Source organism: Halictus rubicundus, chromosome 2 (assembly GCF_050948215.1).
Source record: "Halictus rubicundus isolate RS-2024b chromosome 2, iyHalRubi1_principal, whole genome shotgun sequence".
NCBI classification, from domain to species: domain Eukaryota; kingdom Metazoa; phylum Arthropoda; class Insecta; order Hymenoptera; family Halictidae; genus Halictus; species Halictus rubicundus.
The window spans coordinates 26,294,744-26,322,743 of record NC_135150.1 but is presented as its reverse complement, the minus strand read 5'-3'; the positions used below and the strand labels follow the sequence as shown (position 1 = coordinate 26,322,743).

Sequence of the window (28,000 nt, the reverse complement as noted above, 5' to 3'; positions counted from 1 at the left end):
ACCCGAATCTAAATAAATCGATCAGTAAATAGATCGAGCCTGCTTCCTGCTGTTTTCCGATTGGATAGCAAGGGGAGCATTAGAGGAGGGTTGCTGGGGGGAGAAGGGGTCGTGTATTTGTGGCGTTCGAGTCGGCAGTTGCGATCGCCTTCTGGCAAACTTTATCGTGACACCGTTTCGTGCGTGTTCGAGAGTCGGCCGGTTCGTACGATCGGGTCCGTTTCCGCCGTAACCGATCCGACTCGACTCGGTTCCGCGCTCGATGATTCTTGTGATATACTAATTTCCCTCGGTGTGCAATTACCCTGTGCGTCCTGGTGCATCGTTCCCCGCGACGATCCCTCGCACGATACTTACTGGCAAGTAATCAGGAGTAACCGACGGCAAGAGAGAGAGAGAGAGAGTAAGAGAGAGTAAGAGAAAGCGAGAGATAGAATGAAAGACAGAAAGAGATGGACGGAGCCGAAATCATTGAGAAAATTCGCGCACCGCTCGACTATATTCGTTTCGGACGACGCGTGCGGCCACTTCCGCGTACATACTATGAATTCCTCGCGGCCGCCGCCGCGTACCGTTGCCTTTTTGCTCTTGCTTCTCTTTTACTGTCTTTTGTCATCGATCCCCTCGATAGAAACGGCGTTCGCCGCGGTGTATCACGAGAGCCGATCTCCCGAAGAAAACGTACCTCGGAAACTACAATTTTTCGATACGTTCGCGATCATCCGTATCGTCCTTCGTCTGTCGAATTCGAATCTCTTCTATTTCCGAACAGCGTGAAATATAAACTCTTCGAGTGCTATAGCTTCAACGGAATAAAAAAAGAGTCGGAAGCAGCCGCGCGCGCGAGAGAAAGAGAGAGAGAGGCGGATGACCGCGAACTCGCGCGATCCATCGATCGTGCGCCAAGATCGAGGCTCCCGGGTTCGAATAGCGCGGCTTGAACGCGCGGTATTTAGTGCGTTTGTGATTCGAGGAAACACAAGCTCGTAAATAAACCTCGTAACTTAAGCCCGCACCCAATTCCGTTTCTCCCGCGTTACATAATCGATTCGAATCGAATAGAATACCCCCCGTCGTCGAGATCGCGGATGATCCACCGCAGGCACTGAGTACGTGTCACCATGGGTTATTTCGCGATCATGCGATTTTACAGATGTAGAACACCATGGCTGTCAGCATCAAGTTCACGAAATTCGACAACACACCATGGGGATTTCGATTGGCGGGCGGGAGCGACTTCCCGCAGCCACTGACTGTCATCAGAGTACGTACTTCTCGTTGATTTCACTTTGTTCCGAGTGTACTCTCCATCGATATTTGAAACACAGTGAAACATAGTTTCGATCGCGTTACAACGTCGCTGATACTTTGAACAACTAACGATACCGCGTTACCCTGACCGGCGGCCGCATAAATGCGCACTAGCACGGATGGTTGCATGCTATCCGGGGTTGCTGTTGCGTCGGTAAAGTAGGGATTTTATCGTCTTCTCCTGAAAGGCTCTACGTTACCGATTGCGCGAGCTCCGCGGGAATTCTTGCGAGATTTTAAACGAGTTACATATTTTGTATTTGCCCTCGTCCTTGGCATCGGTGCGACACGTTTTTCGTCGATAACGGACCGTTTACAGACTGTTTCGGACACCGCAAATATTTATGTTCGAAGAAAAACTTTACGAAATCGATTAATCAGCCTTTCAATAACTCTGCTATATGACTAAAAGAAACTTGATAATTTTGTTCTGAATACTAACTCCGAAGGAAATTGTTTGACCAAAGAAAACTGCTAAAAGAGCTGTCAATTGTTAACCCTTTCGAAGGTCTACCTTGACTCGGAGGGAAAAACACGATTTAACACGTTGAATGCCACGTCACTCATATGTGGCTGACGGATTTATTTGTCCAGGTTTTAAAATGAATTTTTACGTTGATATAATATTCATTGTACCAAATTTGATTGGGATCTGTAACATGCAAGAAAGTTGGAGGACTACTCGGTATCATACATTTAATTCTTTTCAATTTTTATTTCATTAAGTAACTTACGTTGATTGTATGGAATTTTTGGGGTTTCTAGTTTGGCGATCAAAGTGTTAACCCTTTGCACTCGAGTGGTGACTCTGAAGCACCACTAGAAATTGTCGTGGCATTATTTCAAAGAAATTACAACAAATATTACAATGTATTTGTTACATTACAAAATTTGTATTTAACAGATTACTAAACATCTAAATATTATATGTGGAAATCGGATCAGTGTCGTATGAATAAAATGAAAATATTCTAAGACGGAAGAGAAAAATTCAGTTTTAGAATGAAAATAGCCGAGTGTAAAGGGTTAATTACTGAATTCATGTGACTAATAGTACCACAAAAGGTGACTAAAAATAATTTTCAAAATTGTTAAAAAAAAGAAGGCAGTACATAACGATGGAAAAATGGGGAACGGACGAGGGTAAAGCGAACAAGCGTTCAAGTATTTCTCATTGTTTTACTGTTCCGAGAGCCGTTCAAGTATTTCTCATTGTTTTACTGGTTTCTCGTCGAGAGTGAAGAGCCGATTACGATGAAACAGCGACGAACGTAAATGGAACGTGTTTGGCAGGTGACAGAGGGGAGCCTCGCAGAATGCATGGGCTTGAAGGTCGGCGACGTCGTGGTCAGATTAAACGACCAGCCGATCGGCAGCTTGACCCACGGTCAGGCGCACGAAGAGCTGATGCGAGCAGGCAATAATTTCGTTCTAGGTATACAGCGGTGAGTAACTCGCGTCGGCCGGTGCGCTCGAAACCGACAACAATGTCCGCGGGAATTCTGAATGATCGTCGAGGAGCACCGGAAGCTGTTCGTCGGATCGATAGTGACGCAACAACGGTCCTCGTCCCAATGTCAACGACACGTTGCGCGTCGTCGTTCGGTCCGCTTGGACCGTGAAGCTTAACTTGAACTACTTTTGCTCGCGAGAATTTTCTCGGATGATTCACCCGGCCGGCTATCGCGAATTTATCTACGACGAAGAACGCGATGGCGACCGCGAACGGGCGCGCGTCACCAATAATATTCCATCGCGCGTTCCCCCAGATAATTTAACCGATTCGACCGACACGCCGTAATATTTCGTTTCCGCGGATGACGATCTTCGAGAATGTGTCCGCGCGGTGGCCCTGTACGGCTTCGTATATTATAATAATACGTCGGGGCCATAGTATCCCGGCGTTACGGGCAACGTGAGGCAACGGGATTGCAACACTTATAAATAGGTGACCCAGAATGAAATCTGTTTATCATTGGTCGGCGATTTTATTGCTGGCATTTACTCCTCGCGCGTTTGTTCCCCGATCCCACTCATTACCGTGTCGCGCGTGAACCGGCTCGTAGTCGGCCAGGCTCGCCGAAAACCGAGTTAAAATCGTCGCCCGCTCCCAATTCCAAAGTTCGCTGCTTCTCCGCTGTATCCGCGAGCGAAAACGGAAAAACGGTCGAGCGTCGAGGCGAACCAAGATCATCCCGTCATCGATTCAGCCATTAATCGACGCGATTCTTGCCGCAGCGAAGGAGATCCACATAAGGCTCTCGAGGGGCTGTCCGAGGAGAACATCGTTCCGTACAAGATTCCAGTAGGTACCTCGAGCCGAGATCGCTCTTTTCTCTTTCTCGTCGATCGTTGCTCGATCCCTTTAACACGTTCGTCGCCGCGTCACCCACATCTGGGTGACGGGTATGTTTCCGCGGGGGTCCCGTCACTCGCAAATGGGTGACGTTCTTCTTCGTCGGGTTAAATAGGTTTATAGATGTTTTATAGGTTTTTACTATCGGATTTGCGTCCCACGAGAAACTCGACCGATTCTCATTGGGCGACGAACGTGTTAAGGGCTCGGGGTAGTCACGTGACTTTTTAATTAATAATTTCCATTCACAGCCTTCAGACACAGACATCCGTCTTAGTCTTGATGCGACGGGTCTTAACACTAGAACTACCCTGCAATAAATGCGACTTACGTATATTGCTTTGTAACAGTGACAAGACTGTGCCCATTCAGACTTCATACAACTTTTATTGTAATATGTGCTTGAATGAAGAGGTTCATTAAAATGTTTCCGATGAAAACATTTTTACAATTTCAGTGATTGTAGAAGAACAAATTAGGAACCAGTCATTTTGAGTGGTCCGGTAGTTCTGGTGTTAAGTCTGTGACTAAACTTGTCACATTTTTTGCTCTGTGTTATCGATATTATGATTTCTGACGCCAGAAACGTGCTTCAAGTTTTCGGCTTTATTTCGCAACAGAATCAAGACAAATTGTAGCTGAATTTGTTGCTGGAGATATTTTCCAGTGCGCGCTGCTCTCGACTTCATCCAGAAAACTCATCCAATGGCATAAAAATGCTTGGATTCCACGGCACGCGCATCGTCAATTTTTGGCCTACTTCGAACGCTTATATTACCAAATATCTGCATAATCTCGTCAGCCCATGAGCAGGGTGCACTAGATTGAACCTTCCTCTTTCGAACGAGCCCTTTACCAGCGACAAAATATTCCTATTTAAGGACGAAAACTTGAAGCACGTAAAACCATTTTTCGCCTATTTTTGTCGGTAACGTGGTCACTCTACCTTATCGCGAATCTACAGAGTCTTGGTTCAATTTTTGGCCTACTTCGAACGCTTATATTAACAAATATCTGCATAATCTCGTCAGCTCATGAGCAGGGTGCACTAGATTGAACCTTCCTCTTTCGAACAAGCCCTTTACCAGTGACAAAATATTCTTATATAAGGCCGAAAAGTTGAGGCACGTAAAACCATTTTTCGCCTATTTTTGTCGGTAACGTGGTCACTCTACCTTATCGCGAATCTACAGAGTCTTGGTTCAATTTTTGGCCTACTTCGAACGCTTATATTAACAAATATCTGCATAATCTCGTCAGCTCATGAGCAGGGCGCACTAGATTGAACCTTCCTCTTTCGAACGAGCCCTTTACCAGCGACAAAATATTCTTATTTAAGGACGAAAACTTGAAGCACGTAAAATCATTTTTTGCCGGTAATGTAGTCACTCTACCTTATCGCGAATCAACGGAACTCGATAAGACAAAATATTCTACAACTGTTCCTTCCTGACGATCCAGAAGAAAACACCGTGTCCCGATTAAACGTCGCTGAAATCGTTGTTGTCCTTCCTGGCCGATCGACCAACGCAAGCGCGATAAAAACAAACAAACCGCGTTACGCGTTCCCGTCCGAATTGACAACACGACTCTATCGGGCGCGCGCGCGCGTTTGCTCGCGCGTCAGCGACGTTCAATTAGGGCATAGAGTAACGGGTTAAGAATAATCTCGAGCACTCGGTCCTTGCCTAGCCCAAAACCCAGTTTCGTGGCGAGACCGTTGATCAGCAGCTGGTTCGTTTGTTAGCTAGCGGAACTGCCGCCGGTATTCCCGGAGCAGATCTTGAAGGAGGAGACGGTGATCGAGCAGTACGAGGAGACCACGTACGTGGAGACGACCGCGGAGGAGGCCAAGCCAGAAGTGGAACCGCTCCCGGACAAGCCAAAAGACGAGAACAGCGAGATCGTGCCGAATCAGAATCTCACGGACGACGAGATCGCTCAGTTGATTCTCGAGGAAGAGGAGCTTCTCGACGCGAAGGGAGTCTTGGGGTAGAGATTCGTCCTTCCTTTCGCTTAACCCTTTCACCCCCCCCCCCCAAACTAAAACGCTTGGACTAACGGACCGTGTTTGATGAATACATTGACACGTTTCATTTATTCTACAGCATTTCACTTTATCTACACGATACCGCTTGTGCCACACTATTCCACAACAGTGTGATTAAAATGACATAACACACGCTACACTACTTACTCTATCCACAGCGTAGATCCTATAGAAAGTAGTGTTGTGAAAACGAGCTCCGGGTCCTGAGCTTTGAAGGCTCCAGTCGCTGCTTCAGCCGTAAACGCTTTCCAGGTTTGAACCTCGAGCTGTGAGAACTGGAGTCCTCAACGCTCGACCTTGAAACTCGAAGACTCGAGTCTTCTGTATTGTCAGGACGTTCTTGAATACTCCGATGTAATATGTATACACAGCCTGGATGCGACGTATACATAGAATTGTTGTCTATTTCTCTTTCCTATTGGAACGCCGAGAGCTGAGCGTTGAGGCTTCGAGTCTTAAAGCTTTGAGAGCTTAAGCTTTATATAATTGTAGACTGAGAAACTTGGTCTTCAAGACTGAGCTTTGAAGCTTCAACGACTCGAGCCTTATAGAACGTTAACAGAAAGTGTACGCTTACCATAGTTAACGCTATATTACAGGGCAAGGATTTCGCGGTTGCCTCAGAGTGAGAGCTTACCCGTTTCCCGTTTCCGGTTGATTTCTTTCATTCTGTTCGCTTTGTGCGGCGGATCCGCGACTGATCTCGATGACCTGGTTCCAGGGTGAACTTCAAGAAGCTGCGGCCGCGTGCGACGGTGCTGAAGCAGTCGAAGGTGATCGAGGAGTTGCAGAACATCGCGACAGCGGAGCCGCCGTTGGTCGAGCAGCTGAAACGCACCTCGGTCTTCCTGCAGAAGCCGCAGCGACCGATACCGCAGCCGCGCAAGAAGGAGGAGGAGTCGGCGGAGGAGGTCGAGGTCGAGTCCTACCGGGTGGTGATCAAGAAGCAGAAGAAGAGGAGCGTGACCGACCGGCTTCTGGAGAAGGGCCTGCTCAAGCCGGAAGAGCAAAAGACCCCGGAGCCCCCGACCCCCGAGGTAATCATGGCCGGTTGCGAAACGGTCGCGCTAATCGATCAGACGATCGTCCCCGCGAGTTCTCTCGAGGACGAGTCGTGCTCGCCGTGTCCTCTCGAGCAGCTCGAGCCGGACTCGAAGCCGTTTTCCACGGCTTCGTCCTCTCCGGAACTGGTCGAGCCCGTCGAACCGGAAGCTCTGGTCGTCTTGCGCTCGGAGGTTGCGCCGGCGCAGCCGTCGAGGCGCAGGGAGAACGCGGTGATAGCGCGGCGGCCATTGAACAAACGAAAGCCGAAGGGGTTCTACACGAAGGGCCACTACTTCCGGCGCTGTCTCTTCGGGAAAAAGAGCCTCGCAGCCACGGAGCCTAGGAAATCCAACAGAGTCAGGTCCTCGTTGAAGGACTACACGCCGGAGGCGCGCGACATTGCCGAGGATGTGTCGCGCGGTTTCGAACAGCCGGAAGAAGCGTCGCGCCGCGGTAGTATCGAGAAAACGACGAGGTGCAGGGTGAAGGGTCGTTATCTCGAGACGTACTTGAAGCGCGAGGACAATTGGATGAGGCGGATGGTCGACCGGCTGATCGAGAAGCCGGAGAGCTTCTCCTCGAGCAAGCTGTTCGACAGGCTCGTCGCGGGCAAGGAGGTCTCCTGGCGAAGGACCCGCTACGCGGAGAAGATCCTCGCGCGTAGCGTCGCGTTCGTCGCGGTTCGTCTCCGCTCGGACGTTCTAGCTTACCTCGAGCGGGGCGGCTCCGTGGACGCTTTGAATCCCACCGGATTCGGCAGGATCCGCAAGCGGTTTTACCTGAAGGGTCGCTACTTCCAGCGAATCTTCTGGAGGAACGTGGTCCGGTTGATCGACTACCTGAAGGGCGTCTCGTCCTCGAGAGACGGGCCGCGTCGCGACAGGAGAAGGAGCTCGGCGATGATCAGAATGAAGGGTCGTTACGTGGAGAAGTGTCTGTTCGCCCGCGCCGCGACGCGTCCTCCTACTGTCGCTGTCTCCTCGAAGAGGAAGCTGCTCGCTCGCGCTCGCTACGCCGAGCGGATCCTGAAGAAGCACTTCGAGTCGCTCGGCTTGATCGTGGGCTACCTCCGCGGCCAGATCCTCCGAGCCATTTCCGATTCCTCGCTATCCGATCGAGACGATCGAGACGCGTTCACCGAGCTGGTCCGCTCCTCGAAGGATTTCATCTCGACCGAGGTGTTCCATCGCGGCAGCAGGCGTCTCTCGAGATCCTCCTGCCGTGCCAGCGTCTCCGAGCCGAGCGCGATCGCTCTTCTAAGAGACTTTGTCCTCGATCGGCTGCCGACCAAGGTCACCGGTCGAACCGTCGATCCGGCAACGATCGCCGAGAAGAAGGCCGCCAGCCACGACGTGGATCGCGACGGTCGCAGGTTGTCTTTCGTCCCGACGATCCTCTACGAGGGCCTGACGAACCGCATCGGCGTCGACTTCACCAGGCTGGTGGCGTACGCCTTCGTACCCTGCACCTCGATCATCTTGCTTTACATGTACAAGTGAGAGGCTCGATCCTCGATCGATCGTACGTTCCACCGATCATGGTGGGACTCCCTGTGCGTGGATTCTCCGATCGTGTGACCCCAATGGGGTCTCACGGGGCACAGTGGTCCTAATTAGGAGGGAAAAAGTTCTAAATTAAAGGTAAAGAAAAACACGTGAGGTGGAGTGGGGTAAAACCGACTGAGAAAATTGGAAAGTTTACTTTAACACGTTCGTCGCCGCTGCACCCATATGTGGGTGACGGAATTATTTGTGCAGGTTTTAAAATGAATTTTTACATTGATATATTCATTGTACTAAACTTGATTAGGATCTGTAACATGCAAGAAAGTTGGAGGATTAGTCAGTATCGTACATTGAATTTTTTGCAATTTTTATTTCATTAAATAACTTACTTTGATTTTAGGGAATTTTTCGGGTTTCTAGTTGGGCGTCCAAAGTGTTAAACTGATGTATTTTCTATCTATTCCACTAAAACCTAATAATCTTGGGGTTTTTATTTAGCGCGTGGTTTATTCTTTCAGTTGCATTAATTTGGATCAAAAATATCTTCTGAAACTTATGATTTTCTTAATAAATTAAAGGGCGCCTGTTTAAAAATTATTGAATCTTGTTTCCTTATATTACGGGGCAAAAGCGGAATTGTTATTAGTAATAAAATAACATAAAAATGAAAATTCAAATTTTTATTCAATCATCGTCAAGACATCTCTCACATTCATATTGTTTTTGTTTTTTTGATCCTTTGATTTCTACCTTACAGTTGGTACAATGCAACGTATATTCGAATAAATAAGGGCTTAGTGCGGATTTGCCTCGTGTACGGATTTACCCCACTGCACCTTATCAGTGAATTTTTAATGTACTATACATCCCACAGAGACGCAGAGTGACCCCTGGCATTAGGCTGATTCACAATGAAACGAATGACTAACGCGAATATCGCGTCGCAACGCATAATTGTTTTAGGTTACTCGATCGCTCGTCGCGAAATAGTGTATATGAAAACGTGCGTTCTGATTACCTGGCAATTATAAATACCTTTACATTCATAATTAGACTGCGGAAGTTTATGCACGAGAAATATGCAAAATGCATATGACATTTATGCACAAAAAACATTGCAAATATCGTGAATGCTCTTTATAGAAATCTCTAATACGCGTCTCATAAATTCAATAGCTTTTCACCTTTGGTTGCCATCTTGTGAGAAATAATCTTTTTGTAGACAGAGTGCGCGCTACAACTCGTCAGGACATGGTTATTCACCTGAAGCAATTAGGTCTCATGCAATCGACTATGACCAAGAATCGTCATATGCTCGTAAAGTATTTGGAGAATGAGCTAGAACGTACAGGAGGTCAAAATTGTTCAAGTGGAACGGGTGCCCGCGGGCAAGTAGAACACTGAATTATCATCAGAGGAATACTGAACTGAAAAATAATCATTTGTCCCAGTAAGTTATAAATTTTTCAATCATAAATTGCATCACCACATCTCGAAAACTATTAATCGCATCGACTTCGTCATGGTCTCGTTCAATTTAGAATGAAAAGATCTATAAATAATGGTATTGTGCCCAACAGAAAAAATGATTTTAGTATTTTTTCCTCCTAATTCGTCGATTAGGACCACTGCGCGGAGAATCGCGTAAAGGGAGTCCCAGTTTTACCGATTTAACAGAGGTGTGCGAGAACCCGATGGTCGGGACGGGTCGAATCGGGTTCTCGAAAATTTCTACTATTCTCTATCCACCATAATATCCTCGATTATCCCTAATATTTTCTGGAAACATGACACCTTCGAGAATCCCGAGATTTTCGTGAACCCTCGCCCCGATCCCGAATCAAATTCTCGACCCGTCCCGACCCGACGTTTTCGGATTCCTCGCACGCACACCTGTAGGATTCACCTTCGACATCTCGCCGATAGAAGGAAAAGCAAAAAACGTTGCTCGTAATGTGTGTTGTTGTTGTTGTTGTTGTTGTTGTATCTTCTTGTCCAGTGTAACGTGTAGTAACGTGTTTACTCGTAGCTAGAGGCAACGGTACTTTCTCCCGGAGCCGAAAGCGGAGGGTGTCTTGTTCGTTTTCTAACATTAGCAATAACATCGTGTCCGACGATTCTCGAATCGGTGTTGGATCGATCCTTCGCGCGGCCCGGAAAGTATGTGTATAATCGTAGCGCAGTATACTCGTAGCTGACTCGATTCCGCGTTTGTCCGAACGAGCGCAGAGTAGAACTCCTCGAATGTCGGATCGATGCATGTACAATGTCTGTCTCACACCACACGCACACGCACACTCTGATTGTCAATGTACGCGCACACATGAATGGATTGTCGAGAAATGAAAAAAGAAAGAAAGAAAGAAAGAAAGAGTACCCAGTACGTTCGAAATAAAATGCATATGTCTGGATGCATCCAGTGCCACAGAATCTCGATAAACCCCTAAACGACTACCGATCGAAGCTGCTGTTGGAACGCAGCTCTATGGAAACGATCATCTATCCCGATATCCTGTCCGATTTTCCGGAAACGAACCCGAATGCACCAGTGAGTATCTCCTTTTCTCTTTTTCTGCCTCGAGAAAGTATGCTCGCGGATGTTAACCCATGCAAGTATGTATGTTCGCGGATGCCTTCTGTAGCTTCGGCAATTGTTATTTCTATGTCGTGAATAATTCTGTGGAGAGCAACGAAAGTTTATCACGGGTTCAGTGGGGGTTCGATTCGTTTGTATAAAAATCTAAGGATGGAATAAAAGTCTGGGTTGGGTGGTATCTAACAGCATAACGCCTTGACACTAGAACTACAGTCAAAATGACTGGCTCCTAATTTTTTCTTTCAGAATTACCGAAATTATAACAAATTTTTCTTCGGAATTTTTTGAATCAACTTTTTCATTGAAATATGAAGTATCAGGTTTGAACGGATGTAGTCTCGTCACGATTACAAAGCAATATTCATCAGTTGTATTTATTACTCGGTAGTGCTACTGTTAACCACGACATTTACATTCACAGGAATAGGAAATTGATGGTTAATCAATGGGACTTTGTTTCTCTTTATGTTATAAATCTCGAGCGTGATTCCACGGGAAGCTATCGATAGATACTTGAATAAATGTGAACGATTGCTTGTGGTTAACCTAAACGGAATGAGCTTACCACTTAACCCGTCGATGGCCGTCCGCCATTGTTTACTCTGGTTGCTAAAACAGTGAAGACTTTCGTTTCGACTCGAACGAAAAGGCAGATTCTGTTCGAAGTCCTCGTGAAATCCGGCTTGGACGTTACACAAAATGGTTACCGTCGCCGGAGGGCGACGCGAACGTAAGAAAGTCGAAAGCGGAGGTTGAAAAGGAAAGTTTCTGTGTGCATTTCGGTTGGTTTGCGCGGCCGATCAAACAAACGATGGCCGCCGGGAGCACCGGTGACCACACGGCGCACGGTGGTGCCAAATGGCCAAAAAACGGCAACAAATCTGTGAAAACGAAACTATCCAACGAATCTGTTTGAAAATTTGTGGAGAGATTGCCACAGGTACAACGCTTGTTTGGCAAAAGAAAATGTTTGTAAAATGTTGTTGACATTAAGTAATATGGGCTAATCGGAAATCTCTGTTTCCTGCCCATTTTTTATTTATGCAACCATACAACAAATCCTTTAATAGATTTTCGTCTGGAACTAATCGTTTTGGCAAGGTGTAATATCGATCTGACTTTCTGCAAAAAATCATGAGACCCTTTCGTCGCAATTTAAGTTTAAATATCAACTTTCAGAATTTCCAAGAGTGAATCGTGCGGAAGTCACGTTTATTTGATGTTCCAGGTGAAATTTTTTCGGAATATTTCTAAATAATGAAGAAAAATGTGAAGTGCATACGAGATTTATTAATTTTGTATGTATAAAAAAATATTTAGTAACAATTTTTTTCATCTTACATACATTATTTTTATAGCGTTCATTGGAGCACTACCAAAAAATACCTGTTGCATCTTTGCGACAGTGGTCCGGTGAACGAAAACTTTGTTCATTTAACATACAAAATTGTTATTAAATATTTTTTTATATGTACGAATGTCACATTTTTTTATGTGATGTATCCCTTAAAAATTTCACCTCAAACATCAAATAATCGTGACACCCGCGCGATCATTCTTGGAAATTCCTTGGAAATTGCGGCGAAAGTGTCTCGAAGTATCTCATGATTTTTTGCGCGCAGCTAGATCAATACAACAACTTGCCAAAACGATTAGCTCCATAAATTAAAAATGAGCGTAACGCGAAGAGGCTAGCCCATATGACTTAATGTTAAACAACTTGTTTTGAAAAATTTTTTCCCAGTTAATAGTTGGAGCCACTTGCAATAACCCATATGATTTGTAGACCCCTAAGTATTCAATTATAGGCGGAGTAATTACATAACTATCGCACTCAAAACCGATGAATTCCCAGGAGCGAAGAATTACCATGCGAACATCTCCGTAAAAAATATTTTTTTTTAATCGGACTTTGGCACATCATGCACGCACTATTAGGCTACACAAAGATAATTCTTTTTTTTTTTTTATAAAGATTGAAAATTTATCAAATGGATTTTTTGCCGCCTTGGCACCACTATGGCGGCGTTCGGATGTGTCTGTAGCGGTTTCTCTGAATTTAGGCGACACCGTCGGCGACCCCGGAGCCCGGCTATCGATCGGATCAAGAACGCGAGATCGATTCGCGTCCGCAATCGAAGGCGGAGTCGTTGAAGCCGGACGTGTACGAGGCCGAGCAGAGTCCGGAAGTGGAAATCGGCGAACACACGACCCCGGAACCGGAAGCTGTTATCGACGAGGAGCCGTGCAGCAAACAGCAATCGACCAGGGAGTCCGTGCTCGACAAGATCGAGAAAGAGATGGCAGACATCGCGTCGAAGGTCGACCGGGAGAAGATCAAGGAGCTGGTCAGCACGGAGATCGATCTGGAGAAGCAGCTGGAGAACGTCCAGCGGCAGTTGCTCTCGTTGAAACAGCTACCGAGCGAGATCGAGTGTCACCTGAGAATCGTCTCCGAGCAACTGCAGAAGATCATGGAGCTGAGCGGCGTGCAGAACGGCGCGCAAAATGGCGCCACCGACGAGAAGACCTCGCGAGGTAAGCTCGCTGGCTAACGTTGCATCTCTTCGTGGTATGTACTCGCCGTGGTGCAGGCCTCGATCGGTACGGCTCTCTGTCGCGGGAATATTTTCGAATTTCACGGATTTCGGTTTTTGAAACGGTGCCAAGGATGTCGCAAGCGCCAGGTCTTTGTCGATTCTGTGTCATTCTCGCATTTATAGCCTGCGGTTGTTATGCGATTTTCGATCGCGTGCGACGCGCACCGTGACTATACGTAGTTTTTTTTTTTACAAAACGAAAGTATCAAAGTGAAATTTTTCCAACAGAAAAATCCATTGAAAGCAACGTTGAACCGAAGGCTCGTTTTCTCGGAAGATATGTACCGTGTACATGTTAGCGCATTATACGACGAAGAGCCGCAATATAAAAATAATAACGAGACTCGCAATCAGTGAGAATATTGGCACCGTACGCGCGTTAGATCAATTCGTGTTTTGAGCCAACGGATTGGCCAAATGACCCATTTTCGATCTCTACTGTCAGACACGACCGACGCCTGGCTGTAAACAGTTTCATTAAACTTGAAACAAAACTGTATCGAGCACGGTATGCTGTGCGCATAATTCTGGACGTTCGCCTAAAAGCGATCGATGGTACAAGAACGGCCTGCACCGTGGTCTCCTGGTCGCCATGTCGCTTTCTCGGCTCATACTTCTTTGCATCACTATGTTTGTTTGCATCTTATGAATTATTAAACATTCAGGTATTGTTGGAGTCAATTTGGACAATGTCGAATGCATGAAATGGGAAAAATCGTTTTGGAAGGAAAATGCTCTAGGTCGGAAGAAATTTTTCAGTTGAAGAATTAATAGGGTGACGGACCCGATTACTGTGGGGGTACCAATTGCTGTGACCCTATATTAATTGTACTTTATTTTTAAAGCATTATGGTCCGGAAGTATTCCAAGTTTACTTCCCACCAGGTCCAAGCTGTGTTTCATACGAAGAGAAACTGTGGACTCAACATTTTTATATCAAGTATAGAAAGGAAAATATTTATGTTTTATTTTATATATATATTTATATTTTATTTTTGCCGCCATATACGCATTGGATCCAGTAAGTAAAAGTGACAGTATATGGCGGCTAGGGTTGTGCGAGAACCCGATGGTCGGGGCAAGTCGGAATGAGGTCGGGTCGGGTTCCCGAAAATTTCGAGAAAATACCATATGACGCTCTTGAAAATAATTATTTCTAGAATCCCGATAAATACGAGAATCCCGACGCTTTCGAGAATCTCGAAATTCTCGGGTACCCGTCCCGAACTCGAAACAATGTCGTGTTTCCGGTCCGATCACTGTATCGAGTGAAAGAGCACCTCCCATTTTTTATAATTGTCCAGCTGAACAATTAAAAACTACTGGTGATCACCGTTCCGGAATATTGACCAGCCCTACATAACCTCAATTTTCCTTGACACTCGCCAGTCTCAGAGTGTCTTCACCCCTGATGAAGCCAGCCCTGCAACAGGGCCCGCTCTAGGGGGGGGGACAGTCCGGGCATTTGCCCGGGGCGCCAAAATTTAGGGGCGCCATTTCGGCTTTGGCTGTAAGTGTGAGAAAAATATTGACGTTTTAAATACTCAGTTAATAGGAAATGACTGACTACCCTTGCCAGACAATTTTGCTAAAAAAAAAAGGTCTTTCTGTTCAGCGCGGTGCTTTGTGCCCCAAAAAGGGGCGGCAATTTGTTTTTTTGCCCGGGGCGTCGTGACCGCTAGAGCGGGCCCTGCCTGCAATGACGTCGAAACGTTGGGAACAAATTCCTTTTGGACAAGGCTCTTTCTCGAGAGCCACTTCTCATAAGTCTGAATTTATTGTCGGTTTAGAGGCCGAAGAGGAGGCGAAGGAGTCGGAGGACGAGCGCGAGCAGGACCACGAAGAACAGGTGGAGCACGAGGAGGAGACGGAAGAGACCGACTTCACGGAGGACTTCTCGTACACGGCTTACTACGACGAGCGTCAGGAGCGGGTGGTCGAGCAGACCGTGGAGGAGGACGACGAGGAGGACACCGAGACGCAGGAGCTCGAGGGCACGCTGTCGGTGAAGAGCGAGGAGGGCAGCAGGGTGAAGAAGTTCGTGGTCTCGTACGAGACGAAAGTTCTCAAGTCGCCGAGCCCGGCTCCGTCTCACGGTAAATCTCCTCTTATCTTTCATTCGATCGCCGCGCCATGCGCCATGCCGCCTGCCGATCTATTCTCTTCTATTCTGTTCGCGACGCGGCGCACAGTGGGCAATTTCGACAAAATCGGATTCAAAGTCGAGGAACTTTCGATAGGAATGAGGTAGAGCGATGAAATTTTTTTAAAATGAAAACTGCAACTTTGTAGAATATGGGAAAAATAGAGGGACTGTGGTACGAACGTTTGTTAACCTCGAGAAAATTCGTTAAACGCGCACAAATTCAAGAAAATGTTAGTTTTTTCAATACCACGCGCGGAAAAAATTTTTTTCTAACATACTATACATCATTTCCCATAGATTTTTTCACGCTGATTTCAAATCTGGTCTCGAAATTTGTCTACGACCTCAGGATTTTGCAAAAAATAGATTTTCGTGACGAAAAACTAATGAAGTCATTTTTTCGTGAAAATGATTTTATAACACTCTAGTTTGAAGGTATATTGTTTATTTTCATATATAAAATTCAATAAAAGTAATAATAATGACGTATTTGAACGTTTTGAGTTACAGTACTGGACAAAATAAAGTACGCACCTCGAATATTTTTACAATTACGTTTATAACTTCGTAGTTTTTACAGATATAATAATTATGTATTTGCACAAAAAGAAGGTTTCTTAGTCTACTTTTAAACTCAATGAGAAATAATTCGAAAAACATGAAACATCGTACATTATTCAAGCCCGTTACGTCTGTTGTCATATTTTCCTCGGACAAAATAAAGTACGCACTGGAGTGTTTATTTACTTTCAGCAATAATGGCATGTAGGATACCTTTTCTTGCCGTTGGAGATACAAGAATGTTTACAAATAAACGTATTAATACAGTTTCAGTTACCCATCAGTGCTCTTAGAGGCAAGATTGTATCATTCAATTGCGAATAACATAGAAATGAAACAAATTTCCGTACAAATTCGAAAATTAATAGTTAACGACCGGAAAAAGGGTCTCTCGAATAGGAAAATCGGTGAAAAGTACAATGTTAGTGAAGCAGCGGTCAGAAAGATCTACAAAAAATTTGTAGAGCTTGGCACAGTAGCCGATAAGATCGGTCGCGGACGGAAGAGGAAGACAAATTCAGTCGAGGATCGTAGAATTATCCGGGAAACGAAGAAAAATCCGACTGTTACTAGTCGTGTATTCAGGGAAAATGTGCAACTCAACATTTCTGAACGAACCGTGCCCAGGAGACTTCGGGAAGCTGGGCTGCGGAGCAGTTTTGCACAGCGTCGCCCTTTAATTCGAAAAGTTAATAAATTGAAACGTCTCCAATTTGCAAAAAAAATACGTCGATAAGCCAGTGGACTTCTGGAAAAAGATTATTTGGAGTGATGAGAGTAAGTATGACTTGTTTGGTCATAAACAACGAACACGGGTTTGGCTGAAGCCCGGCGAGAAGCTTCTGGATAAAAATATCCAAACAACTGTCAAGCATGGAGGAGGCAGTATTATGGTGTGGGGGTGTTTTGCGTGGTCGGGTGTGGGAAATCTCGTCAAAATCGATGGTATTATGACAGCAGACAAATACATTGACATCCTCAACGAGAATTTAGAGGAATCTCTGCTAAAGATTGGTCTGGAAGATGACTTTATCTTCCAACAAGATAACGATCCTAAACATACCGCGCATAAAACTGCTGCTTTCTTTCGTGCTTCGAGGATCAAAGTGCTAGATTGGCCAGCACAATCGCCGGATTTAAATCCAATCGAAAATCTGTGGTCCATTTTGGACCAGAAAGTTGACCACAGTGACGCAACCAATAAATTAAAGTTATTCGAAGCTTTGGAAAAGGCGTGGGGAAACATCGACGAACAGCACATCCGGAATCTCGTCGAGAGCATTCCTCGGCGTTTGCAAGAGGTCATACGAGCAAAGGGCGGCCATACAAAATACTAGTTCTCAAGTAGAACTTAATTTTGACTGTTATTATCACATGCGTACTGTATTTTGTCCAAAGAAAATATCCTTATAAATGTAACGGACCTGTCTATTGAAAAATGTTAAATGTTTTTGAAATTATTTTTGTTAAAACCTAAAAGTAGACTAAGAAACCTTCTTTTTGTGCAAATACATAATTATTATACCTGTCAAAACTACGAAGTTATAAACGTAATTGTAAAAATATTCGAGGTGCGTACTTTATTTTGTCCAGTACTGTACTTACGAAACATGAAGCGCTTCACGTCTCGTCACCACTTGACGTATCGCTGTTATTGCTACTGGCACTTTCAGCAAACTGTCTGTGGTTGTAATGTAGTATAAATTAGATATCTATTATCCATAATTATATTTTCGAAAATCCGACAATATTTGCAGAAGCTTTGGAGATCGACGTGCAATTTATAAAAAATATTGCTACAATATTATCAGTCTTCAAATGCAAGCAACCCTTAAAAATAAAAGAGCTCGAAGAATTCTGTTGGGAGACATATTGTTTTCATTATACATTATTTCCGTGGGCTCGAATGAGTCCTACCTTGCATAAGTTATTAAAGCATGGTTGCGAGATAGCAAAACAGTTTCTATTGCCAATAGCTTATTATTCAGAAGATGCAAATGAATCGTGGCATAAACTGTACAGAAAAAACATGATACTTCACTCACGACAAAATGGTCGAAAAAATAGAATCTTAGATGTTTTTAATCGCGCAATGCACTTAACCGACCCGAAAATTTCTATCATATTACTAAAAGATCGATTAAAGTTGTACCGAAGAGAGAAAATAGCAGCAGAATGTAGAAACTTCGTCGAAGAAAATGCGTAAGTTAAAAAGATTAAATACTTACCTTACTTCCTCTGTAAATGAAAATATCATTATGGACAATAGATATCTAATTTATACTACATTACAACCACAGACAGTTTGCAGAAAGTGCCAGTAGCAATAACAGCGATACGTCAAGTGGTGACGAGATGTGAAGATCTTCATGTTTCGTAAGTAACTCAAAACGTTCAAATACGTCATTATTATTACTTTTATTGAATTTTATATATGAAAATACAATATACCTTCAAACCAGAGTGTTATAAAATCATTTTCACGAAAAAATGACTTCATTAGTTTTTCGTCACAAAAATCTATTTTTTGCAAAATCCTGAGGTCGTAGACAAATTTTCAGACCAGATTTGAAATCAGCGTGAAAAAATCTATGGGAAATGATGTATAGCATGTTAGAAAAAAATTTTTTCCGCGCGTGGTATTGAAAAAACTAACATTTTCTTGAATTTGTGCGCGTTTAACGAATTTTCTCGAGGTTAACAAACGTTCGTACCACAGTCTCTCTATTTTTCCCATATTCTACAAAGTTGCAGCTTTCATTTAAGAAAGATTTCATCGCTCTACCTCATTCCTATCGAAAGTTCCTTGAATTTGAATCCGATTTCGTCGAAATTGCCCACCGTGCGGCGGCGCGGCGACTCGATCTGTCGCGAACAGACCGCCTCTATCGTACAGATGATAATTACCGATTGTCCAACAACTTGTAGGAAGTTTCGAACCCGACCCAAAACTCTCGCCAAAAGATCAAGTTATTCAGGAGTTGCAGGTATTCTGGAAACCGATGTGGAATGCGTGATCATCTTGTGTGCCCCGTGTCTCTCGTACCGTCCCGCGCAGGCCCACCCCGTCGATTTACTACGTTTTAAGGTCGATGCACATCTCACCGGCCGGCCGACCGGCCGTTTTTTCCCCGTTTATAAGCATTTTGGGGTCCGGGACAGCTATTAGAGAGGGTTCGAGAAGCTCGGAACAAAGGCACAGCGTGTCCTCTGCTACCAGAACCCCAGGGGTTCGCTGCCCAATGCTAGAGCCGGCCGGCTAGCCGGCTAGCATTCTCGACGAGAATGTTCGCAGGCTAGCCGGCCGGCTCGTAGCGTGGCAGTACGAAGACAGAATGAACATGCTGTATTTATTTAAAAAACTATCAACCAGAACTTTTCTGAGTTCCTCGTGGTAATAGATCTTGTTAAGGAATTTGAACGTTGTAACAAACGAAATAACAATTTATTACCACGCTAACGAAAAAGAAAGAATATCATCTGACAATCTGTGCGGTGAAACAATTCGTCATTATTTATTTCAAAAGCTGTTAACTAGAACATTTCAGAGTCCCTCGTGGTAATAGATGGGGAATACTTTGTTAAGGAATTTGAGCGTTATTAGGAAAAAGCTACCAGAATAATTAATAATACGGTACTCCCTTTCGGAGCTATAGGTTCGAGCTACCATTTGTTGGGTTTGAGGGGAACATCTGTCGTATTTTAAATAGGCAGGTAATTTTTCTTGTGAATCAAAAACACATGTTGAATGTGAAAAATTATTAGATCTCGAGATATTTTCAAAAAATGTCATACATTTTCTTGTATTTAGTGAAATACAGCTACACTTTTTCAAAATCTTAGTTTTCGTACTCGAGTTACGATACGTGACTTGCTACTGAATTATAAAATGCTCACTCGTACAAATCGGTTTCTGTTATGATAACAATGTCGAAAGGGTGTTTACCTTTACAACATAGTTATGAAGTGTTTGAGTATCTTCTTCAATAAAGACATTTTTTGAAAATATCTCGAGATCTAATAATTTTTTTGCCATGGTACCCTAATCATTTTTTACGTAGAATGAAAGGAAGAATCTATTCTATTTAAAGAAATGATGCAATTGTTAATTGCACATGCACTGCAGCATCTAAAAAAAATTTAAAGGCCTACAGATGTAGTGCTCTTCGAACCATTTATCTTTCTCCTTTATCATTTTTTCGTAAATGCAATAATAACGGAGTTATGACTTGAAACAATTGTGTGGACCACCCTGTATAAGGATGTGCGATGCTGTTTCACTAATTGTAAGTGCCAGGAACGTTTCCTATTTCCATGGTGTTGTAAAGGAGAGGTACGGATAGATTACCTAAGGAGCTGTGGAGCCTCTAAAAACATTTTTTTTTTTGTGCCACGCACAGCAGGGAACTGTCAACGCGCTCTCGAAAGGCCATCTGGAAAGGGTCGAGAGGCCAGAGAAGAAATTCGGTTCCAAAGCCTGACACGGTTGCCGCCAGTAAACGCTAGGGCCAAAACCAGGGTTATAATTTTGAGCCGGCCGGCCGGGCCGGTGAGATGTGCATCGACCTTTAATCGCATCGATGTTGCCCCGTGGATTCCTCCGTAATCGCTGCTCGAACTGTACCCCCGATTTCTCTCTCTCTCTCTCTCCCAGATATTCTACGCGAACTCCCATCGTAAGAATTAACAGCCGTCCATTAAACGTCCCCGGTGATACCGTGCGCAAACTGTCCGATCCTGAAAACCACCGATCGCTGCCCTTGAGCTGCCCTTGTCCTTAACCCTTTGCGGTCCGGCTTCAGCTGGTCCACGCTATATTTGAATACGGTCGTACCAGCAGGAGAGTGACACGCGTTGCAAACGCAGGCGACAGGTTGTCAAAGACTCATCGGCGAGCAGCATCGTTTTCAGGTACTGGCCACCGATTGCGCGGGTCAAGGTCAACGTTCCGAACGGGATCCGATGGTACACAGGTACAGGGTGTGTAAAGATTATATGTCACGACCATCATAGCGCGATTCTACACCTCCGGATCGGTGGAGATCTGTGAAAAAATGTACCGCAAAATTCATTTTGACCTCGACACTTAAGGTCAAAGTATCGAAAAATTTGAGTGATGAGTACTATACGATGCGCGTACATTCTCCCATTTCATATTGAGAGACAACAAGCTTCTCTAATGTCGGTAACTGGTGAAAGTTCAGCACAAACTGGTCTTCCACCAAACCATACATTGGCAACCAAATGAGATCCATCTGCACTTTTTGCAGAATTCTGAGGATTTACGCAAAGATTCTGTAATAAAGTTACCGAATCCAGAGCGCGTACATTCGAGTACTATACGATGCAATAGAAGAAAAATTTTTCGACTTTCCAAGGTCAAGGTGAATCTTGCGGTGCATTTTTTTTAACAGATTTCCACCGATCTAGAGGTGTAGAATGACGCTATGGTGGTCGTGACATATAATTTTTATACACCCTGTACATTTCGCGTGTTCGGACAACAGTACACAGATCACCGACATCGGCACCGACATAAATATTATGTCAGTGCAAAAGTTCGTGCCCGATCTAGTATTAACACGTTCGTCACCGCGTCACCCATATGTGGGTAATGGAATTGTTTGCGCAGGTTTTAAAATGAATTTTTACGTTGATATATTCATTGTACTAAACTTGATTCGGATCTGTAACATGCAAGAAAGTTGGAGGATTACGCGGTATCGTACATTTAATTTTCGGCAATTTTTATTTCATTAACCCCTTAACGCACAGTTTTTGTTAAAAAACCGGCCAAAAAAAATCAATGTTTGATATACTGCGCTTTTGTTCCATGGAAAAAGGCTATGTTTTATTCTTGAATAAATAAGTGTTATAGCTTACAATCCCATGTAAATGATAAATATCAGTAAAACGATTTTTGTTCTTTGCTTTCACATTGTTATTTTCAATCCTCGATTATACTCGAGTGTGACAAATTATAGCAGCATAGAGTACAACGCCGCTCGAATTATCTCGAGTGTGCACAGTTTGGCCCCGTGTAAGGGGTTAAATAACTTTGATTTTATGGAATTTCTGGGGGTTTCCAGCTGGGCGTTCGAAGTGTTAAACCACAGCAAGAAATCGGGCACGAACTTTGCGCACCGACCTTATAATTACACTGTCCAACAAAATTAAACTTTTTTCGAATTTTGCAATACCTGTTGGGTGATTCTTATACACTTTGTCATCCTAAAACCGAATCTGAAAGTAGAATTGCTCCATCACGCAACGTTTTCGAAAAATTTTGGTTTTTGTAAAAATGCCCGATTTTGATACGAAACGACGAGTTACGCAAAAACTAAACACGCGAGAAAGTTCAAATTTGAGTCAAGAAATAGAGGGGACTCTCCTCTACATATTCATATAGTCAATTATATTTTTATGGACTTCCTAATAGTTGTAAATGGTTGTTAAAGTTTGAAAATGTGCCGACGCGGGTACTTTGTACACTCTATTTTTGTATTTATGTGAAAAATCCTTTATCTAGCAGGAATTTACTACACAGGAATGCATTCTACAGACATTTCTGGTAAAGAAACCATTCACGAAAAGTATTTGGTTCCCTTAATGTACGAGAAGGATCAGAAAATGTTAATTGACAGCGTGTGCGCGACGCGTTCGCGCCAGACGGCCATTGCAGCCTTTTCGCGACTCGCCAGGGCTGTCGCTATGCGTAGTCGACGCTGGTACCACTCAAGTATGTCTTTGCTTACTATGCTTAATTAAATACACTTTTTTTTGTCTTTTTGGGTGCCAATCATTACAAAAGATTATAAAAATACGAGTTATATTCACATTTCATTGTGGAAATGCTTAATAAAGAAAATTGACCGCAGCAATGCGGTGACTGGAAAATTCTATTTTCAGTAATTGTTGTCTTATCTTTATAATTGTAATACCAATGGACATTCAAGATTCTTCCGATTAAAATAAGTCCAAACACTATGTAAATGGGACTATTTTTATCGATTTCATTGATCGAAGTACATAATTAAGACATAGATCGCTCTATATTAAATCGATAAAATCTCGCGAAAGTGTATAAATCAGCCGGACTGTTTTTGTTCTATTCATGACGAAATTATTTTAAAATCAAAACAAGGAATACAATTCCAGCATTAATCTTTCATCAAGATATTTCAACAATGGAAAAACGTTACAAAGGAAAAGACTTATGTGCGGATGCTTGCTGATTACTGCTGGACACTTATTATTGAAAATCGGGATACCAGGAACAAACGTCAAGCAAGGTGGAAACATTTTAAATTTGTTTACATCAGAAATAGGTAAGTTTTTGTATTCAATTTTCTTTATTAAGCATTTCCACAATGAAATGTGAATATAACTCGTATTTTTATAATCTTTTGTAATGATTGGCACCCAAAAAGACAAAAAAAAATGTATGTAAATAGTAAGCAAAGACATACATGAGTGTGGTACCAACGTCGACTACGCATAGCGACGGCCCTGGCGAGTCGCGAAAAGGCTGCAATGGCCGTCTGGCGCGAACGCGTCGCGCACACGCTGTCAATTAACATTTTCTGATCCTTCTCGTACATTAAAGGAACCAAATACTTTTCGTGAATGGTTTCTTTACCAGAAATGTCTGTAGAATGCATTCCTGTATAGTAAATTCCTGCTAGATAAAGGATTTTTCACATAAATACAAAAATAGAGCGTACAAAGTACCCGCGTCGGCACATTTTCAAACTTTAACAACCATTTACAACTATTAGGAAGTCCATAAAAATATAATTGACTATATGAATATGTAGAGGAGAGTCCCTTCTATCTCTTGACTCAAATTTGAACTTTCTCGCGTGTTTAGTTTTTGCGTAACACGTCGTTTCGTATCAAAATCGGGCATTTTTACAAAAACCAAAATTTTTCGAAAACGTTGCGTGATGGAGCAATTCTACTTTCAGATTCGGTTTTAGGATGACAAAGTGTATAAGAATCACCCAACAGGTATCGCAAAATTTTTTTGGTGTTGGACAGTGTTACCTGAAATCGTTGCAGAAGCAATGTTGGCACTAAAAATTGTTCTCCGTCGACACGGTGACCGCGAAGGGTTATAGTTCGCGAGGCGAAGGTATCCGTGTCACGCACGTGTGTATGTACGTGTGCCCCAGGCACGGTGTTCGGAGTTCCATCTGTTTGCGTTGCGAGCATAAACGCGAATTCCTCCTCCGGTAATCGTTGTCGCGCGAGCATAACTCGAGCCCTCCGCGCGTTGTTCCCCGCTGGACCAGGAGAATGACGGTAGATCTGGCATCTTGCAGCAGAGAATGCAGCAGAAAGGAAGGAAATCCTCGCAGGACCTGTGGCCGCAGGCTAAGCAGGTCGAGCTCACTCTGGGCCGCAGATGGAGGTGTCCGAACGATTTCTTCAACGACGAAATGATCGCCGAGGTTCTATCTTCCCAGGCGGAAGTTATTCGAGGCAGAGCCCTAGGGTAAGCTGAACAGCACCATTGTCCCCATATCGGAATCCGGCCCGTGTTTCAATTAGCTCCTTTCACTCGAAATCGGCCGCGAGAGCCACGCCTGACTCATCGTCCGCTTCGCCGCGAAGCGATCATTCAACGCGGGAAATTTTTTCCATGATTCATCGGTGATCGAAGCGTGCCACGAATTTTTGGAATCGATCCACGGAAACCGGACTTCTCCGAGAATCGTACGATAGATGACGATTCAGTTGGTTTGCGGTGGACCGCGGACTTTATGCACATTTCTGACGTAAAATTATGGGAATTCGAAATTGAGAAGACGTTAGAAGAATTTAGGGACATCGTTACACCACTTTCGAACTTTTAACTCTTAGCACTCGAATGGCGAGTAGAAGGTGCCACTAAAAATTCCTGTATCATTGTTTAAAATGTTTTTTAGATTATTAAATTTGTTTGTATTCAATAAGTTACTAAACGTTTCGGTACTGTACGAGTAGATTGCACCATTTTCGTATGTATGGCATGAACAAATATATATAGAAGGGAAATATTCTAGGTCGGAAGAAATGTTTCGTTTTAGAGTTAAAATGGCTTCGAGTGCAAAGGGTGGAGACAATTAAAAGAGACGATACGTGTCAATATATCTTCCATTTGGTACGATTCATTTAGACAATTTTCATTGTGCATAAAGATCCGCAGGTAGTGTTCCTTCTCGAGAAATTTTATAATTGATTATTTCTCATTTCTCGAGTAATTTTGTAATTGATTATTTCTCGTTTCTCGCGAAATTTTGTAATTGATTATTTCTCATTTCTCGAAAAATTTTAGAATTGATTATTTCTCATTTCTCCCGAAATTTTATAATCGATTATTTCTCATTTCTCGCGAAATTTTGTAATTGATTATTTCTCATTTCTCGCGAAATTTTGTAATCGATTATTTCTCATTTCTCGCGAAATTTTGTAATTGATTATTTCTCATTTCTCGCGAAATTTTGTAATTGATTATTTCTCATTTCTCGCGAAATTTTGTAATTGATTATTTCTCATTTCTCGCGAAATTTTGTAATTGATTATTTCTCATTTCTCGCGAAATTTTGTAATTGATTATTTCTCATTTCTCGAGAAATTTTGTAATTGATTATTTCTCATTTCTCGCGAAATTCTGTAATTGATTATTTCTCGTTTCTCGAGAAATTTTAGAATTGATTATTTCTCATTTCTCGCGAAATTTTGTAATTGATTATTTCTCATTTCTCGCGAAATTTTGTAATTGATTATTTCTCATTTCTCGCGAAATTTTGTAATTGATTATTTCTCGTTTCTCGAGAAATTTTAGAATTGATTATTTCTCATTTCTCGAGAAATTTTAGAATTGATTATTTCTCATTTCTCGCGAAATTTTATAATCGATTATTTCTCATTTCTCGCGAAATTTTGTAATTGATTATTTCTCATTTCTCGCGAAATTTTGTAATTGATTATTTCTCATTTCTCGCGAAATTTTGTAATTGATTATTTCTCATTTCTCGCGAAATTTTGTAATTGATTATTTCTCATTTCTCGCGAAATTTTGTAATTGATTATTTCTCATTTCTCGCGAAATTTCATAATTGATTATTTCTCATTTCTCGAGAAATTTTATAATTGATTATTTCTCATTTCTCGCGAAATTTTGTAATCGATTATTTCTCATTTCTCGCGAAATTTTATAATCGATTATTTCTCATTTCTCGAGAAATTCCAGTATTTCTCGAGAAATTGAAATCTAGGAAAATTCTTATGAATCTCATTTATTTGATAACATATAAATTCTTAAATTCTCTTAAATTCTTATTTAAAACTTTCGAAAAACTGAATACTGAATTGAGTAATCAGTTTCTTGTTGTTATTCAAGATAAATATCTAAAAGAAGAGACAAGACTGCATAATCCACAATCTCTGCAGAAAGATTCAGAAGACATATTTTTTTATTTAACATCCAAGGCAGATATGTATAAAATGGCGAAACAAATTCTAAGCAGACTTTTTGGAAAATATGACAATGATTCTTATGAAAATAGTGAAAAACTTTCAGATTCTCAGAACGAGGAACTATCACTGGAAAAACAGTTAGAATTAGAAATTGCAGATAGCCTCTGAGAATTTAGTGTCAAGAGTTTAGCGACTGAAGAAAATAAATTCCGGACTCTAACAAAGGAATTCCAAATTTTTGAGTCCACTGGAAAAGGGACACCCAATCTTCAGCAACTTTTGGATGTTCTGTATACGATAAAGCCAACATCCACGCAAAATGAAAGAAATTTTTCTACGGCTACAGATTTTGTTACAAAACAAAAGAGGTAGATTGTCTGATTCTACATTAGACGCACATTATGCTTCTTAAGAAGTCATTTCAAAACAAAAGCGTAATGTTTCACTTTATGAAAGTTTGGTGAAAGTTTCCCAGTATTTTCTTATTTTATTAAAAATTCTCGAGAAATGAAAAATGTTGAGAAATCAGGAACACTATCCGCAGGTGACCAAGAAAGTTCGTACCATTTTTCAATCGACAGAAGCGAACGCTGCGTAAAATGGAGTCTTCTCCATCGCATATTCTCTCGTTTAATCATTCGAGGCTCGGCTTCTAATTGACAAACGAACGGTTCGATAACGCGAAAACTTTCTTGATCGCCCGACAAAATAAATTGACCGCTAACACACCATTTGATCGATCGATCCGCGCAGAGTGAACTTCAAGAAGTACGAGAAGACTGCCCTGCCGAACTACGACCACCTGATGAACTCGAGCGTGTACAAGATGATTCATAAGATGGACAAGGAGCCGAGGAAAGGAATTCCAGCGAGACCCGCGAAAGTGAACGCCGCGGAGGACATAATCGAGAGGGTCGTACGTATTCGTTTATGGTCGTTCCCGTGAACGATGCGTGAAACATCGTCTCACACCTGTCTCCGCTCGTCTCGTTTCAGAAATCACCAGCGTTGAGCGTCGCGGACGACAGGAGTACTCGAAGCGTCAGCCATTAAAGCTCCGGGAACCGGAACACCACCGAACAATTCGTTCTCTCGATTACCAAAGACGAAAAAAAAAAAAGAAAAAGACGAAGAAGAAAAAACCGAACCGAGAAGCAAACGCGAACGCTTTCGCGGCTATAAGATAAAACGATGCGAACGTCTTGTGCGCGCTGCGACCGAGAGCATCGAGCACGGAGCGTAACGTGAATCATTAGGTATGTTTGCGTGCCGTATATACATGCATACACGTCTCGAGGTGCGAGCATTGTCAAAATCATTGCGAAGATTAAGCCGTTAATAAAAAGGATTGAATCATTTTCGTAATA

At 43.0% G+C, this 28,000-nt stretch overlaps 2 protein-coding genes across 4 annotated transcripts in view; one reads left to right on the top strand and one right to left on the bottom strand.

The window, feature by feature from the left end:
- Positions 1 to 27,998, top strand: LOC143365794 (uncharacterized). Of its 3 annotated transcripts, XM_076806322.1 has the most exons (11): positions 1,126 to 1,264; positions 2,605 to 2,756; positions 3,550 to 3,616; positions 5,415 to 5,659; positions 6,439 to 6,754; positions 12,926 to 13,400; positions 15,253 to 15,558; positions 19,098 to 19,156; positions 24,494 to 24,666; positions 27,387 to 27,549; positions 27,630 to 27,998. In XM_076806322.1, exons 1-11 carry the CDS (start codon positions 1,166 to 1,168, stop codon positions 27,684 to 27,686), a joined length of 2,112 nt encoding a protein of 703 aa, XP_076662437.1. In that variant the 5' UTR covers positions 1,126 to 1,165; the 3' UTR covers positions 27,687 to 27,998. The 3 variants fall into 3 exon arrangements, 2 of the variants coding, with proteins under 2 accessions (XP_076662436.1, XP_076662437.1); XR_013084590.1 differs by lacking the exons at positions 19,098 to 19,156; positions 27,630 to 27,998 and having other exon boundaries at positions 27,387 to 27,431; XM_076806321.1 differs by lacking the exons at positions 12,926 to 13,400; positions 15,253 to 15,558; positions 19,098 to 19,156; ... (1 more) ...; positions 27,387 to 27,549; positions 27,630 to 27,998 and adding an exon at positions 1 to 359 and having other exon boundaries at positions 1,154 to 1,264; positions 6,439 to 8,301.
- LOC143365858 (uncharacterized) overlaps positions 1 to 28,000 on the bottom strand; it is a 111,093-nt gene that overhangs the window by 21,215 nt on the left and 61,878 nt on the right. The gene's annotated exons all lie outside the window — the stretch shown is intronic.